The sequence below is a fragment of the Betta splendens genome, chromosome 15, assembly GCF_900634795.4.
Source record: "Betta splendens chromosome 15, fBetSpl5.4, whole genome shotgun sequence".
NCBI classification, from domain to species: domain Eukaryota; kingdom Metazoa; phylum Chordata; class Actinopteri; order Anabantiformes; family Osphronemidae; genus Betta; species Betta splendens.
This window is the reverse complement of record NC_040895.2, coordinates 11,232,463-11,250,676: the sequence shown is the minus strand read 5'-3', so window position 1 is coordinate 11,250,676 and position 18,214 is coordinate 11,232,463. Positions and strand designations below refer to the sequence as shown.

The 18,214-nt window shown below is 44.5% G+C and overlaps 2 protein-coding genes and 1 pseudogene across 2 annotated transcripts in view; 1 reads left to right on the top strand and 2 right to left on the bottom strand.

Moving 5' to 3' along the window:
• Positions 1-2,794: 2,794 nt before the first annotated feature.
• Positions 2,795-4,256, bottom strand: LOC114841812 (homeobox protein zampogna-like). The gene is made up of 2 exons (XM_029126963.3): positions 3,800-4,256; positions 2,795-3,495 (listed from the first exon to the last, which is right to left on the bottom strand). Exons 1-2 carry the CDS (start codon positions 4,059-4,061, stop codon positions 3,005-3,007), a joined length of 753 nt encoding a protein of 250 aa, XP_028982796.1. The 5' UTR covers positions 4,062-4,256; the 3' UTR covers positions 2,795-3,004.
• Positions 4,257-7,253: 2,997 nt separating this feature from the next.
• On the bottom strand, positions 7,254-9,581 carry LOC114842117 (homeobox protein Nkx-2.5-like; annotated as a pseudogene).
• A 7,759-nt stretch (positions 9,582-17,340) lies between these two features.
• LOC114842183 (aspartate aminotransferase, cytoplasmic-like) overlaps positions 17,341-18,214 on the top strand; it is a 4,194-nt gene continuing 3,320 nt past the window's right edge. The window contains exons 1-2 of the mRNA XM_029127764.3: positions 17,341-17,626; positions 18,103-18,214. The exon at positions 18,103-18,214 is cut by the window's right edge and continues 70 nt beyond it. Of these exons, the coding sequence (XP_028983597.1) occupies positions 17,518-17,626; positions 18,103-18,214 (221 nt within the window). The 5' untranslated portion in view covers positions 17,341-17,517. The remainder of the gene's footprint in view (positions 17,627-18,102) is intronic.

Genomic DNA, 18,214 nt, shown 5'->3' with positions numbered 1-18,214 from the left:
GTGATTCCTCGTGGAGCCAGTGGACGTGAACGCGCTGATGTTTGATGGATGTGTCTTTCCCTGAGCGAGACGACGTCTTATAGCTTTACTGTAAATGTTTACATTCCCACATACACTGATGCTATCTGCTAATAGTTTCTGGTACAAGCCTGAAGGGTCCTCTGGGTCGGATTATTTGCAGGAACATATGTATGTGTGGGCAGATCCGTGCCTGTGTGTGGAAGTGAGCGAGAAAGAGAGAGAGAGATCAGGTCAAAGGGAAGGACACGTGTCTTTAAACAGAGGTATTAGCCATGACCTCCCTCCTTCCTGAGTCCTGCCCTGTGTCTGCTGAGGGCCGATGCATTAACAGCAGTAAAGCCCACAGCACTGCTCCAGCTTCATCCCAAAGCAAGACATTCAGCCGCTGTCGCAACCACTTCTGATTTCCTGTATTGCAGCCTCTCCCAGACGTGTTCGTGTTTGACCTTTAAATCTTTTCATATTACCGGTCTCAGTGCCAGAAGCTGTTATGTGAAGATGATATAGTTTAAATCAACAGGGACCTTGTAACAATAGGTGTATCGGAAATGCACCTGTAATTAGCATTCAGCAGTACTGTGAGAATGCACCGCCAATAGATGGTTGTCTTTAAAGTGCAGCCAAGCGTGGATTAAGTGAGGACTGCCAGTCCTGCGACGCTCTCTGTACCTGAGCTCCACCCGCGAAGCATTCCTCCCGCCTGAGAAACCGGCAGCCGCATGAAAGACGACAGGAAATGATCAGTTCCCATTATTAATGACCTTATTTGCATCTGCCATTCATGCTGTGCTGCGTTGTTTTGGAGGTTGGTGCTGGTGATTGTGGCAGGAAGCAGAAAAACATGTTCTGCTGCACAACTGCCTCCGTACAAACTCATGAACCCGTTCATGAAAGTCACATCAATAAAGCACAACCCGGAATGTTTACATCACTCAACATATATTTATACATGGGCTGCAGTGATGCTGAGGGGCTTAGTGGCCTTCTAGATAAAGACGCCAGATAAAGAAAAGACACAGCCGGGACCTTAAAGTGGGTTCGTGATAATTGCACAAAGCTTTTTATATGTTGCCCAACAACATGTGGGAGCGCTGAGATCGCCTGCGACATAAATGAAGGGAATACAAATTCAAATGAGTTTTTAAAAGTTTGTCATAGTGAGAATGAAGTGCATAAACAGCTTTTCTGTGCAAAAGGTGTGGCAGCCACTCATAATAACTAACGTAGATAATATGTTTTCTTGGGTTCAAACAGTGGAGCGCGGACAATATCACGTACGCAGAACAACAAAAACCTTCTCTTGTCACGGTAGAGAGCGTCTACAAGAGCAGCTTTTCACCGACACAATGGGAATAATCAGAGCTCATACCTTAGAGCGGCTCCTGCACTTTTACATTGCCAAATCGTCATCTAAGTCATTTAAATCTTCAATGGGAAATCCACCGGCAGCCGCATGAAAGACGACAGGAAATTTCACAAATAAAACATAATTAGATTTAATGGTGCGCTGGTGACTTAGTGGAGGAGATGTGTTATTCATACCTGGAGTGCACAATGCCAAACACTTGGGAGCTTCAAGTGGTGCTTTCACATGAGAGACAAATGAGGTTTGGGCTGGTGCCACCATGGGGCAGAGTGTCTGTGTCTGCCCAAGCAGCCGGGGAAACACAGGTATTTATTCTGAAGCCCATTACCTTAATTTCCCACGGAACAAAGCCTGTTTCTGGGCTGGATCAGACGTTTTATTTCATAGGACGGCTCAAGGTTCGAGTGCTGGTGTTCTGCAGGCTCCATTTAAAACCCATTCTGGCACTTACTGACAAACTGCCAGTGCAATCAGTTAAGGAACCCCTCACCTGCTTAAAAATGATGTTTTTATTTTCCGACCAAGTGTGTCCATTGTGCGCGTTGCTCGGGGATGAGGGCGCAGTCTCTCCGGCGGGACATGATTAATGTGCGCTGTCTTGTGCGGCTCGGCCGGATGGTGCAACATCTCCACGGTCTATTTGCCGTCTCTGACTCATGCAGCGCAGACAGTGGGCCTACGCAGGGCAGCACACACCTATGTGAAACAACAAGCGCCGTTCGCCCGCCAAATATTATCGGGTCGAGTCTGCAGAACGTGGTGCTTCGTGTTGTGCTAAAATCAGTCACATCATTTTGCTCCCGTCTGCGTTTTGTGTGCGTTATTCGGCCACGGGGTCCGGGTCTTTATCTGTTGTTTAGCAGAGAAATCAGCCCAGATACACAGAAGAACACATTCTGGCAGATGACTTTCTTGATCACTAAAGATTTCACATAAATAAAATAAACCCCCCCTAAAAATGTCATCATCTCAAATATAGATAAACTACTTTCACTGCTTGGGTTTCTATTAATTCCTTGCTGCTCTGGACTGAACTGAAGCGTGTTTGTGGATCTATTCACTCAATAATTTGACATTACCTCCCAAAATGCACAAGACTTTTTAGATTACACTAAAGTCTAAATTCAGCTTTAATTATTGTGAAACTTGGGGACTGTTTTTCAGGGCATTCAATTATGAGTCTTATTATTTAAAATAGGACACAAGTTTGTAATATTGAAGCTAGAATGTGATAGAGGTGTGAAAAAGCAAACAGGTCAAATATTATAGTAAAACATAATTAACCAAACAAGTTGGAATAGCAGCAACTTAACTTTTTTTACTGAAGATGTTTTTCACTCATTATCTTTAATTTCCCTTGATCATAAAAATAATAAATCTCAAGTCATAATCAGACACATTGACATTTTGAAACCTTAGATGAGAGTAGTAGTAAAGTTTTACTTTAATGTGGGGAGCAAAAAAATCTAATAAACTTCTAGTTTCAAGTAAACAATAACCACAACTGGTATTGTTATCGAGCAATGTTTTTAAAAGGCTACAGAGATGCAGCAGAAAGTGATAACAGCTGTAAGACATCTCGTGCTTCGGTGACGCTTTGAGGCCATTGATCCTGTTTCAGGGCAAACCTCCACACATGTTCATGTAGTAGTACTGCAGATACGGGTGGTACTGGGCGGCCTGGTACAGTGGTACAGTTACTGGCGTGTGTAGTCCGGTCGTATAGCAGCACTGCTTCTGATTGTCCTTCACCAGCACTTTGACCGCCACCCTCTTTGGCGAACTACACGCCGCCAGCTCCGCCGTCATCTGCCGTCGCTTGGTTTTATACCTCCGGTTCTGGAACCAGATTTTAACCTGGGTCTCTGTGAGCTTCAGGGCTCCGGCCAGATCGGCCCGCTCCGGGCCGGAGAGGTACCGCTGCGCGCTGAAGCGGCGCTCCAGCTCGTGGACCTGCGCGTGGGAGAAGGCCGCTCTGGACCGCTTCTTTGCGCCGGGCCCGGACTGCAGTTCGGCGTCCCCGTCCTGGCTGCACCGGGCTCCATCACCCCCGTCGCCCCCCGCCTCGTTATTCTGCTGTTTGTCCTGCTCGCTGTGAGGAAGATGATCTGCAACGAAGAAGAAGAAACGAAAAAATAAGTATTTTTTAGATTTTCTCTTGGAAAAGATTAGTCCATTTCACACCATTTCATGTGCAGAACCAAGCATTTTATTTATATTATAAAAAGAAATACAGTGAAAGAAAATTCCTCATCTGGTGCGATTTAAAACACATTTTACAGACAGAAGCTGGATCCATATCAATTCCATAACTTTCATACAATTTCAGCTTTTTATGCTGGTTTGCGCACATTGAGACGCAGGTATTTTACAAAAATAATTATTGTTTCCAAGCGAAAGTGAACGCCTCACCGTCTCCGTCCTCTTCTTTTCCGGCCTCCTCTCTGTGGACATCACGCCGGAGCTTCTCCGCAGACAACTTGACATCAGGAGACAGTCTCAGCGGATGGATGCGCTCCTCCTCCTCCTCTTCCACCTCCACGTCCACCTGGTGGATTCTCGTCCTATCGCAGCCGGTGCGGATCCGGAGCTCCTCTGTTCTCCTGGTCCTACTCTTCCTGCCGCGTCCGGTGAGAATGTCGTTGATAGAGAACGGCGAGAAACTTAACGTCATGGTTAAAAAAAACACGAGTCAAAGTCTTTGCTCGCGCTCGCGGGCACTTTGTGAGGAGACATCAAGAGATCCGCCACAGAAAGCAGACGTCTTCTGGTTCTTCGGGTTTAATTGCTCTAATTTAATTGAGGTGAAGTAAGTCCGTGCTGCTAATGAACAGCCTACGCAAGGTACCGTCAAGACTATTACAACATCCTGAGCAGCTCCCGTTCATCTTTGATAGGCTGCTGCCTCTGCCGGGTCCCTCCCCCGCACCGCCCAGCTGCGCGCGCTCTGCGCCAAGACCCAGATGCGCCGATTTTGCTCGAGAGACGCGTCACCTGTGGGTAACGTGAGTTTTCAGTGTTAACCTTGTGTTGGAACGAGCGAAGGCTACAAACGGTTAACAGCTCTGTCTACAGCACCTACGCGTGTCGGTCTCTTCGTGTCCGGACATGAGGAAAATATTGTCAGCAAATCAAAGTGCAACGAATCGGGACGTCTAGTGCAGACTGTGCGTACACTTGTGCGGACACACTGTTTTCAATTTTCAAAAGTTAAAAATTATATTGAAGAAATGACGCGTGAAATGTTCTAAACATCCTAAAACGCAACTGGCTGCAGCCTAAGGCCAATATGTTTTATAAAAACTTTTCCAAAATAATTATTACTGTGATTCTAGCTTCTATATTATAATTATAATTGTAATTCAGAATGACGCTATTTCTCATTGCAAAGTGACAGAATTTGCGCATACATACACTTGTGGGTTTCCTAACTAGAATGCGGTGACGCCTTTAAAGCCACGCCGTTTGGTGTCAAACCCCACGCGTTAACCTCTGTAGTGATTCTGGTCCGTTTGCTCAGACGGGCACGTAGCGCCGCCCTGTGGGGAAAAGTGGTTGGTTTCCAGACGCGTAGAAAGCAGCCCGACACACACACACACACACACACACACACACACACACACACACACACACACCGCAGAGCCATCCTTCAATGAGGAGACGTGATGCGGTGATCGCCCCCTTCGTGCTGTTGTGTTTTCCTCCGCACTAAACAGAGGCGTCTGTTTGCGGAGCAGCAGGGTGTCAGACGTGTCTGCACGGGAAACACGGACGTTGTAGCACATTTAACTGTGCGCTGTTTATCATCATAATTACAAGTTCTAAATTAGCTCAACCACTCGTTAATAGAATGTTGCTGCTGTTTTATTGTAGTTAAGAATATTCTTGGTCGAATTGTTTCCTGTTTAGCATTTACAAATAGAAACGACATGAAACATGACTCAGACCTAACGTGCCTTTTACGCAGTACGTGTAAATCTTTTGATTTCACATGACAAGCCAATTTATTCATACGAACCACAAAGACTTTTATTCTATTGTTTGCAGTCTGCGCAGCATGCAAACCGTCTCTCCTGAGAATATTACATACTGCGGTTTTCAAATTGAATACATTTGTTCTAACCTTAACTTTTTTCGTCCACGTTTCCATCTCATGCCACGTTGACGGATGGACGGCAGTCGTAATGGAAGAGGCTTTAGTCCAGCACATTTTCTTCTCTATATTTGGGCCCTGCGTCTTTTGTGAGCTCTCTGAGTGGTTTCCATTGGAGAGTTTGTTTTGGGAAACTCCACGCCTCGCGCTGCGATGAGCCGGCTGCTATCTTTGGAAGCGCAAGATAGCGATCGCAGCGCCTGACAAGGCAACCGTGGTCTGGTCGCGTCCTCGGGCTTCGCCGTCCTGTCGCCAGCTCTATTTACACTAGTGACTCTGCAGCACTTAGCGCTGACACCAGGTATGTCCTACCGGCAGTGCAGTAGCCAGAGGAAGTGGCCAGGGAGGCCATCAGAGGAGACAAACACTTTGTTTACGTTGCCATTCATCTCCATTAATGCCTGCTCGACCATGCCTGGGAGGTGAAGGTGTTTAGGTCCATCTCCAACCAGCGGACATGCAAACGAGGGTGGTTTAATCATTTGTAACAGTCAATTGATTTTTATTAGGATGTAATCAGGTTTTGTTGTGTTCTCAAGATGAGAAAGTGTAAATAGTAAAGAGAAACAAATGAGCCCAATAGAAGAGAATGGAATAGATAGGAATAGAATCGTAAAATAGTCTTAATGATCATTATTATTATTATTATTGTTACCTGAATATAATATAATATAATATAATATAATATAATATAATATAATATAATATAATATAATATAATATAATATAATATAATATAATATAATATAATATAATATAATATAATATAATATAATATAATATGTTCTTAGAATAGTATATTTTAGACTCCAGCTGATATGAGTCTATTTTTTCCCAACAGCATTTATCATCTCTGTGAGTTTATTCGCTCGGTGGTTCCCGAGGATGCTGGCTGTCTGGTTAATGTCCATGTGAATCCTGACCGGACTTCAGCTCGCCTCTAAATTCTCACTGTTTCTGGTTCTCGTCTCCGAAAAAAACTCTACCACAAGCGTTCACACGGAGAAAAAAAAATCCATGCTTGGCTTCAGAAACGATTAACAGATGAGAAAATACGCATATTGAATTTACTTGAGGGAAAACTCAGACAGTATCAGTTTATCAGCGTTCATGATAAAATACAGTTATGTGTAATATGACCTGATCTCACACTGACACACAAAAAACAACAAATAGATCGTGCATTTTGCATAAATGTAGGCAGCATTGTATCGTATTTGTATTTATTGTATTGGCAACATGTGCACAGTCGCGGCCAAACGTTTTGAGAATTACATAAATATTGGAAATTAGTTAAGTTGCTGCTTAGGTTTCTATACCTGCAATTTGCATATATTCCAGAACGCTATATTTCAGTACATCACAGAAACAACTGAAACAAAGTTCTAAAGGCAGTTTAGCAACAAACTCTGTGAAAACTAATATGTGTGTCATTCTCAAAACCTTTGGCCACGACCGTAGTATTTATAAGATACGCACAAACAAAAGCAGTAGAATACAGCCACGTCTGTTGCATTTGTTCTATCGCTTACTTAATGTCGTCATCGGCCATATTTTTCACCGTATGTTCGTGTTATTTGTGCGTAAAACAGGAGACATCCGCTCACGGTCCACTTTAAATGCCACTAAACTGTAAAAGCGCATTATATATGTGATCACTTTATTGAGCTAGGTTTTATTATAAATCCGTTGTTGGTCTATTTTGGGTCTATACATTATGAAAGAACGAATTTGTATGTTTGTTTGAAAATGTCCTTACAATCTCCTTTTATTATTCTGAACATTCAAAATTTACAAACACTTTGAAACCACTTTACGCACAGTCTTTGCGCATTGCCTACTTTCAGCGCAATGATCGACCGTCCAACGGCGGGTTAAACACCGCAGCTCAGGGACAAACACTGTACGTATATAAGGTGATGGACCGGGTCAACGTCATAGGGTTCCTCGTGCTCCAAGCTCGGCTGGAAACGCCAGTTGCGCAGTGTTTGTTGTTGCGCACAGGTTTGAACGGCGCCCGTCTCGTCCAGTTGCTGATTGAAATGTTTAAGTTCATCGAGTCCTTCAAGGAGAACCCCCGTGGCTGCGTTACCATGCCCGGATGCCCTGTAGAGTTCCTTGGCAGGGCGTGACCACCGATCCTTGGGGAGCCTGGCTCTGCGTTTGTGCGCCGAGGATCCCTAAATTCACGTTCATGAACGCGTTGGCGCTGCTGTTACTGGGAGGCAGCGCGGACAAGCTGGAATAAGTACAGGAGTACGTGTTGGTGTACACGGAGCCGTTGTAGCTGTACGATGGGTAGCCGTTGTAGCTGTAGGGGTTCGGTGCTCCGACTGTGTAGGGAGCACTGTAGCTCTGGGATCCAGTCAGACAAGGCCTCCCGTCCCTGACCAGAACCGGCACCGCCACCCGTCTGGGAGGCGGCTGCTGCTGCTGGTGGTGGTGGTGGTGTCCCGCCATCTCCAGAGTCTTGTCCTGCCGCTGCCTTTTGCATTTGTATCTCCTGTTCTGGAACCAGATTTTGACCTGCGTGGAGGTGAGCTTGAGGGAGCTGGCCAGGTGCTCCCTCTCCGGGGCGGACAGGTAGCGCTGCTGTTTGAAGCGCCGCTCCAGCTCGAACACCTGGGCCTGCGAGAAGAGGACGCGGGGTTTCCTCCTGGTCCGCTGCTGCTTGTTGGCAGGTTTGTCCGAGTCTGGGTCTTCGCAGTCGCCCTGCAGCACACGGCAGCTCTCTGCGTTGAGGAGAGCAGAAAACCAAACGGGTTAATACTGCAAGAACAATACATTTAATTTCTGATCATCCCAAATTATTTAAACTATTTAAACTCAAAATATATATCACGTATATCATTTACCTTTGGTCTTATTTCATAATATAATAATATATATATATATAATATTATTTTAAATGTAATGCTTTGGAAATATTTCCCTTAATTTCCCGCATAGGACGTAAATGAAAGACTATATCCAAATAAATCCCAAAGTATTTGTCAATAAACAAAATAAGGCTGATGATAAATACGTAAAATGGTGACGTATTTTTATTAATGCTCACTCAGACTTTAATCTGTAATGAAAAGTCTGTCGCTTTTGCGTATTTGCATTGAGTTTTAACGGGAGGTTGATCCGCCCACATAAACCAGTTAGAAACAACATCTAAACACCTACAAAGCTCATTTTAAGTAACTGCATTCCTGGGATATAATAATAACACAACAGAGCAGCAGGCCTACTTGATTTTAAGCGCTTACTGGGCGGATCCTAGGAAATTATTTAATTTATAACTCAAATTTAAAAGAGCATGATTCAATGTTTAAACATAGATGTGATTATTTAAATCTGTTCCTAAAACTAGTCTTGAGGTAAAGCCTGAACAACACAGATCAAAATACGTGTCTTGTAATTTCGCAGTAATGGTTCTCGTTGTCTAATGTTTGTGCTTTTAATTATCACCATTATCTATCATCCAGAATCGCTGCCATTTATCGTGAACTTACTGCTCTCTGGGTCCTCGTGCTCGGTTTCTAGTCCGGGGTCTTCGGCGTGGTTCGGCACCGCGGCGCTGAACACGTCCACCGGCAGCCCGGACTCCGCCAGCCGCTCCGTTACTGTCATGGAGCTCAGGTACGACATCCTCTCCTCGCCCTCCGAGAGGCCGGAGCTTACGGGACTCGAACTGTCCCTGCCGGCCAGCATGCAGGATGGGGGCGAGGGGGAGCGCGGCGGCTTGTCCGGGAAGGCGGGCCGCGTGCGACAGCGCGCCGAAGCACGACATGAACGGAAGCTGGTGCTGCTGAGATTGCTGCTGCAACTCTACCCTCAGAATGTCCTTCACAGAAAAAGGCGTGGTGGAAGAAGTGATGACCGGGCTGGGAAGCATAATTACCGTACCCTCAGCGGAGCGGTGACAGGTAACGAATTATTGGCAGCGCTCTCAAACCTGGACCAATTTGTCTCCGCGTGGGGCGTAAAAGACGTAAATACCTCGCGCGTAAAAGTGACGAATGCTCCTCCGTTGCGTGTTTTTCATGCAGACCGAGGACGACTGGCTTTCTTTCAGCTGTGACATCCCTCCTCTGGCTGGAGGTCTGAGAGAGACAGGTCGAGCCTGTTTGGATGGCTGGATTCAGAAAGGGTTCGGGTCAGCCACGCTGCAGTCCTCTTCCACGCAGTGACGTCCTGGAGCGTGGGAGGGATCGATAGAGTCAGTATCTCTCTCTCTCTCTCTCTCTCTCTCTCTCTCTCTCTCTCTTTTTGGCTGCGCGTCAAGAAAGACGTTCAGGCCTGACGGTTAAAATGTCAAAGCAGTAAAACGATGTTACAGCTCAATTAAAGGTTTAAGCTACAAAACCGAGTCACTTCGTTAGTTGAATACGTTTAAAAAAAATTAAAAGCAATTAAATGGCTCAGAGAAGTCACAGCTTCTCCCATTAAGATTAGGCATATCTGCGTTTCCTGCCTTAGCATTCCACTGATAAGATAATTTGTGAGGATTGAGAAAAAATGGCAAAAAAGAAGAGATGAAGAATTAAAATGAAGTTACTTGTTTCCTTCTCAGATAAAACAAAATGTAAGACGTTTTCCACATTTCTACTACTAATAATAATAATTAAACTCTACTAATAAAGATGAGTGGAGCCATTATATAATTTTAGCCGTGTCCTGAAAAGCGGATCCCTGGTTCTGCTTGTGGGTCGTAAAGGCGGCTGCTGTGAAGGCCCGGTACTTCTGAACCGTGCGTAACGAAAAGGACGACTGGCCGCCATCACATCACCCGCTCCCCGTCAACACGGCGTAAAGAGCGTCCTCCCCGTATGAGTGGTGGGAGAACAAGGATGGGAGCAATGTTTGTGAACACGAGGCGTTAGTTTAGTTTCAGATGTGCAAGAAATAGCACAATAAACGATCATTTTTGTGTTAAGGGTAATTTTTCAAAGGTTTGGTTAAGTTTATGATGGATAAATGCTCCAAAACAATATAAAGCTCATCATATCATATAAAGCTTTACGCAGTTTTATTGGTAACGATTCAACAATAAACAAAAAAGAAAATAATATACGTGGCGAGTCAGATTTGTACTTTCCACGTTATGGGGCGGCCTCAAACTGAACAGCAAAACTAAGAACCACTAACTGGAAATTCACTCCCAGTTTATGTCGGTCGGCTTTTGGACAGGAGGCGCGGGTTACCGCATAAACACGCACGGACCGCCAGCTGACCATCACCTTCTCGTGCCACGAGCGGAGGGGAGTGTTTACGGAGCGGAAGAGTCTGTTTCCTGGCTGTAACAAAACCCAGACTCACAGTTAGTGTCAAGAAGCTGCCGCGGTGAATGAATCCATCATCCCCGTCGCCTCCTGGGGTCAGGCGCACGACAAAGGGCCGGCGCGGCGAGCACGGACCGAACCAGAACCGGAGAAATGGCTCAATAAAAAAAAACTACAGTTGTCCCATTTCAATCATTCCACTCAATTGAGTTTCTTGAGTTCTTTAAAGTTGTTAGCTCTCCAGGCAGCGCGGAACATGTTTCTTCTTGTTGGTCCGTTTCTGTTGAAGCAGTGTCTTCTGCGCGCGGCGGCAGGTGTTCAGTCATATCAGTACTTGCAGGCGCAGCAAACCAGTCCACTTGCAGATGCAGATACTTGAATAAAGACAGCAGATCCCTGAAATGAATGAAACACGGCCTGACGCTTCGGGTAATGGCTGCAATTATCGCTCCCCCTGTGGCCTTCGCTTGCTGAGAAGCTGAGAGGCGATCGGTATCTGACGGTTTTACCGCAGTAGTAAAGTCTGCGTAAAGAAAACATCAACAACCCTCCAGTGTGCACCGTGGGTGGGGGTTTGTACAGGCCTGCTGCATGTGCGTGGTGACTGCCAATTCAACCGGTATTTAAATTTTCCACGACATCTTGCATCTTGCACCCCCCCCCCCCAAAAAAAATGAATTATAGAATTATAGAGAAGGCACATTTCAAGAGGAGTCCAGTTGCCTCATGCAGCACATCATAATTTCCTGTTCCCTCTGATTCCATGGCCATCAGTATAAATGGCATAAGACCAACTGTTGTGGGACAGAAATGGCTCCCTTTATTTGATCCGGGAAGTTGAGTCTTATCAGCAGGCCACGTGAAGGTGTCAGTAGCCAGGACCCAGACCATGCTATTGTACCCCTGCCTGAGCCCGAGTGACGGATGACAGCGCCTTCTCACTGAAGGGAAATGAGGAGGCCAGAGGCGAACCCGGGGCCACACTTTTACCAAAACCTTTCTCTCACCTACTTATCTTGGACTCTGAAAGTGCCAAATAGCCCACAATGGAAGCCTGTGGAAGCCAAGCTGCGGGCCGCAGCCATCCCTCTGGGCTCATTGTTTTCGCCAGGTTAGGAAAAAGATGCCCTAATTATAAGTACGAGCGTGAGAGGGTGATGTGGAAAGCAAGGGCCTCGCTGCGTATCTACAGTCGGACTTGGACCATGAGGAGGAAGTGAGGTCAGGCCAGTCTGGGTCTCCTACCCTTTGCCCTCCCTTGGGCCTCATAAATTAGCCTGCTGTAATTCTCTCGCAGACGGCCATGCCCAAACAGGTGTGCGTTTGTATATATGAGCGCTAACAGGGGATGTAAGGTCTGTAATGTCTATGATCTACGGTGTTGGGAATCTAGTTTGGGAGGAAACATGCAACCTAAATACGCTTGTCCCCTCCGCTCTCAGGCCTTGGAGATAACGACTCTGTAGGGAGGCGGGCCTTAACTAAGCAGGAAGTTTAGGGCCACAGTGTCCCTTCTCAATGAGTGCATGTTCTGCCCTACTTGGCTGGGGCCGATTCAGAAATATCAGAAATATCAAAAGGTTGACTGGAGTTCAGCCTTGCTGCTGGAGCGACTTTGTCCAATATGCTCAGGAAATAATCTCTCTCCTGGGAAAGACAGTGTTGCTGTAAAATAAAAGCTTCAAAAGGTTATTGTACGTGAACTAAACTTGCCACTGAGAAGCTGCTGTGATTATAACATTCAAAGCAATGGTTCACTGAGCAAAGCTAATCAATCATGTCACTTGCAACAAATTTGTGTTGTTAAATGGGTTCAGTCCAGACTGGATGCAATGAGAAAACACACTGGTTCAAACAATCTTTACAGATCATCGTTGACATAATCAGATTTCTAATTGCTGACAAAAAATAAATAAACAAACAATCACGATCGGCGTAAAAATTCAGACGTGAGTCTTCTACTTCCCGTCTTTGTTCCTTTGCATGCATATTTGTATGAAGTTGAGGTCTGGTGAACCTGATTTGGCCAAAAGACAACATTAATCAATTAGAACAGGCCGCTGCAGACCTTGGCTCGGAGGTTCCACCCAGCCTCGCGGGGTAAAGGCCATGACAAGCGCGCTAGCTGCCGTCTCCAGAAGTGTGATTGATCGGAGTCAAATCATCAAATATGTGAAGTGTAATCGTTTCTAATAATAAAAATGTGGCAGGCAGTAGCTTTGTTTTTTCTTTCACTTTGTAAGCAGTTTTAAAACCAGGTTCACAGATGCTGCACACAATTAAGGAATTCTTTAACATTGTTAGAAATATGCTGATTCACTTCCTCGACCATTCTGTACAATAAATATAGGCTACAGTTTTCTTATCTTAGCTTAGCTCAGTTTAGTTTAGCTTATCTTAGCGTAGCTTACCTAAGTTTAGCGTAATTTAGCTTAGCTTAGCTTATCTTATCTTACCGTAGCTTAGCTTATTTTATCTTAGTTTAACTTAACTTAACTTAACTTAACTTAACTTAACTTAACTTAGTTTAGTTTAGCTCAGCCTCTCTTATCTTATCTTATCTTATTTTATCTTAATTTTATCTTATCTTAGCACAGTCTGGTTTAGTTTAGTATATCTTAGCTTAGTTTATCTTAGCTTAGCTTAGTTTAGCTTAGCTTAGTTTAGCTTATCTTAGCTTATCTTAGCTTAGCTTAGCTTAGCTTGGCTTAGCTTGGCTTAGCTTAGCTTAGCTTAGCTTAGCTTATCTTAGCTTATCTTAGTTTATCTTATCTTAGCTTAGTTTAGTTTAGTTTAGTTTAGTTTAGTTTAGTTTAGTTTAGTTTAGTTTAGCTTTGCTTAGTTTAACTAGATGAGTCCCAAGCGGGTGCTGGCTATAAATGTCCAGAAATGAAAATATATCTGATAAGGGATTTCATATTAAAAATGTTTTTAATTGGAATTTACTAAGCTGGACATCTTCTGTCACAGAGATGTTATTCGTACTCATACTAACTCTTCAGGTGTGCACATTCTAAGTCATAGTCATGAGATCAGAGATTTCATATGCTGATATCAATTCGAGCCGTGCAGACCAGCTGTTGGAATGCAGTTAGACGCACTGGTGTGTGTTTCTGCGTGTACGCTCCATCCATCACTGGGCCTTACTGGGAACAGTGGGGAGGTCCCGTGCCCTCTGTTGTTGCTGTGTCTGCTCTCGTGTTAGAGAATTGATGACACTATCTTTGGAAAACAAACAAGGCGGGATGCTACCCGGAACCCAGAGCAACATGTGAGCAGAGTTAAAACCCTCCTAGCCTTTGTCCAATATGCTCAGGAAATAATCTCTCTCCTGGGAAAGACAGTGTTGCTTTAAAATAAAAGATTCAAAAGGTAATTATACGTAAACTAAACTTGACACTGTCTCTATGATCATAACATTCAAAGCAATGGTTCACTGAGCAAAGCTAATGAATCATGTCACATGCAACAAATTTGTGTTGTTAAACAGGTCCAGACTGGATGCAATGAGAAAACACACACTGGTTCAAACAATCTTTACAGATCATCATTGACATAATCAGAATTCTAATTGCTGACAAAAAATAAACAAACAATCACGATTGGTGTAAAAATTCAGACGCGAGTCTTCTACTTCCCGTCTTTGTTCCTTTGCATGCATATTTGTATGAAGTTGAGGTCTGGCAAACCTGATTTGGCCAAAAGACAACATTAATCAATTAGAACAGGCCGCTGCAGACCTTGGCTCGGAGGTTCCACCCAGCCTCGTGGGGTAAAGGCCACAACAAGCGCGCTAGCTGCCGTTTTCAGAAGTGTGATCGATCAGAGTCAAATCAACAAATATCCATCCATCTATTTTCCAAGCCGCTTAATCCAGCCCCCTGCGGGTCCTTAGTGGCAACTAAGGAATTCTTTAAAATTGTTAGAAATATGCCGATTCACTTCCTCTATCTGTACAATAGTCTGTACAATTAAAACAAGCTACAGTTATCTTAGCTTAGCTTATCTTAGCTTAGCTTACCTTACTTTAGCTTAATTTAGCTTAGCTTAGCTTAGTATAGTTTAGCTTAGTTTAGTTTAGCTTAGCTTAGCTTAGCTTAGCTTAGCTTAGCTTAGCTTAGCTTAGCTTAGCTTAGCTTAACTTAACTTAATTTAGTTTAGTTTAGTTTAGTTTAGTTTAGCTTAGCTTATCTTAGCTTACCTTAGTTTAGCTTACTTTAGCTTAGCTTACCTTAGTTTAGCTTAATTTAGCTTAGCTTAGTTTATTATATCTTGGCTTAGCTTAGTTTAGCTTAACTTAGTTTAGTTTAGCTTAGCTTAGCTTAGCTTAACTTAACTTAACTTAACTTAACTTAACTTAACTTAACTTAACTTAACTTAACTTAACTTAGTTAAGTTTAGTTTACATTAGCTTAGCTTAGTTTAGCTAGATGAATCCCAAGCAGGATTTTTAGGGTTTTATTTTTAGATTTTAAGGGATTTTATATTGAAAATGTTTTCAATTGGAATTCACTAAGCTGAACATGTTCTGTCACAGAGATGTTATCTGTACTCTGTAATTCTTCAGGTGTGCACATTCTTAGTCATAGTCATGATATCAGAGATTTCATGTCCTGATATCAATTCGAGCCGTGCAGACCAGCATGTTGGAATGCAGTGAAACGCATGTTGCACTGGTGTGTGTTTTTGCGTGCGCGCTCCATCCGTCACTGGGCCTTACTGGGAACAGTGGGGAGGTCCCGTGCCCTCTGTTGTTGCTGTGTCTGCTCTCGTGTTAGAGAATTGATGACACTGTCTTTGGAAAACAAACAAGGCGGGAAGCTAGAAAGGTGGTCACTCACCACAGCTCTCTGACCCGGAGCAACATGTGAGCAGAGTTGACCCCCCCCCCCCTCCTCCAGGAATGCGCTGTGTGTGTGCGCACACGCTGCTGTTTGCGTTTCAGTGATACCACAGCTGGAATGTGTCTCGTGCCTTTGTGTGCTGTAGCGTCAGCGTCGTAGCAGCAGCAGCACGGCCTGCGCGCAGAATGAAAACACGGCCGCAGCACAGGTCCTGTTGGCACTAGTCCTTTTGTCATATTTGCATTGCGCTGCCAGACGCCAAAATAAATGTTCCACGTCCCAGCGTGGAGGCAGAGAAAGTGCCTGCGAACGTTCAGCTGACTAAACCCATTGATCTGCGCGCTACATGCTCTCCCTGCGAGCGCTGCCTTGCCCGAGGGAACTCCTGTCACTCCCTGCTCTGACTCAAAGACAGCACCACAGTCCAGGCTGCGGCCCCGGGGCCACGTGTGTGTACACACCGAACCCCCGTCCTGGCCCCCAAGCCTTGTTCTGGGAGCTCAAATCCCATAATTGCAGGGCTGACAGTGATAGCTAACATACGAGACACCCTCACCTGGTTGGAAAGAATGAAAACATCTACTGTCAGAGTGCAGAGATGAGTGGAGGGTGGGTCCCCGTCCGGGAAAGGTCCAGACATCTGCAAAGATAAATAGCTCAGTGTTCTGTGATAAGTGCTGCCACTCTGGTGACAGAAGTGAGCAGTGGATGATAACACTAATTAATGGAATGATAATATATTCATTCCTAAATGAAACTTCAGAATTTGTGTATATATATATATACAAATGTTTTTTTTTTTAAATAAAGTTTAAAATACACACATCATCTAGACAGAAATGCTCAATTAAACAAAAACAATAATTCTTCCAACATGAAACTTTTTAAATCATAAACATAAAAATATTATCGGCGTTGGGAAGTATTGAACTATGTGATTAATTTCTAGTTTGGATACATGTTGCATCTGCCTGATAGCAGGTTATCTATTCAACTATTCAATAATCTGATCCCACCTGAAAGTCAATGTTTAATAACATTCAGATTTATGATTCATATTTTTTTATCTCTCTATGAAACTTTTTATTGTAAATACGTTTATGTTTATGTATATGTATGTTTGTACATAAATCATCCTACAGTAAATCCTAATCTGTTAAGTAACTTTATTTTACATGCAGTATAGAGAAGAAAAAGAATAACTATACAGATATTTATATAACTATTAATTATACATACATTTATTTGGCATATATTTTCACGACGTACAGCACTGGGTGAAAACACTCATTAAAACTACTTTCTACTACTGAAACCCCTAACATTCCTGATGTATTATATCATGGCTGAGTTAAACTGAACCAAGCTGAGATTTGTCGTGGCTCCTTCTTTTTACACTGACTCACAGTTCCAGTGTAGCTGACGCAGTTTTCCAACCAAAGAACAGTCCGAGCCTTCGTTCACCAGCACCTTCGGCGACTGCAGGCAGACGTGATGGGAGAGCAGCAGGTTTACACCGTAGATATTTTTAGATTTACGTTCCTCACGCGCCATCGACGGGGTTATGGCGCCACCTTCTGGCCAAACGCGTTATTGCAGCGAACTCCTACGCACCACCCACTTTGGGGCTCGACGCGCGTCCAGAGGCGTTAATTGGCCGACGTGCGTTTTCTCTGAACGTTGACCTGCGGCGGATCAGCGCTGCGATTGGTTCGGCGGGTGCCTCGCGGTTTCTATTGGCAAAAGCGCCTCGAGCCCACTTTCCAATGCCCAAATCCAAGTCAAAGTCCTCGTTCGTTCGTCAGATGTGTCTGCTCCTCGTTGCGTTTTGTCACCTCCGTTTCCAGTAAAACTAGACAAAGCATGTCGGTGTTTTGTGACGTTCCGCTGTCCGCTCCTGTGGCCGTGTTCCAGTTAACGCAGGACTTCAACAACGACCCGTTTCCCACCAAGGTGAACCTCGGCGTGGGAGGTGAGTCCCACCTGATTGGCCGCTTACAGTTACATTATTAAATTTAATATTTTATTCCAATCTACATACGTGTATTGGTTCATCAGAGTCTGCATATGCAGCGCACAACTAGAACAATTGTTGTGGTTGCTCCATATTTTTGGAGTCCTGTAAACGTGAGGCTCTCCTGCTTCTCTCCCAAACGGAGAAACAAGCGCATTGCACGTTCCTTTGGTGTTAATCTTATTAATCGTAGTAATCCCCGCTGCTTACATTAGGAAGTAACAGGGAGAGACACAGCGCTTAGCCCAGACAGTGTGACTGCCAGGGCCTCATAATCTCCACTGCCAGTGTCAGTGCTCCAGATGGTGCTCAGCCACTGGGCACCTGGGAAATAGAGGCCACACAGTGTCTGACGCCTGTGCTGTGAAAAGTCACCAACCAGTGCCCCAAATGTGCCACGTTCTTCATTCTCCTCCTCCCCCTGCTTCTTGCAGCCTACCGGACGGATGACGGCCAGCCGTGGGTCCTGCCTGTGGTGAAAAAGGTGGAGAAGGTCATCGTGCACGACAACCGGTTAAACCACGAGTACCTGCCCATCCTCGGCCT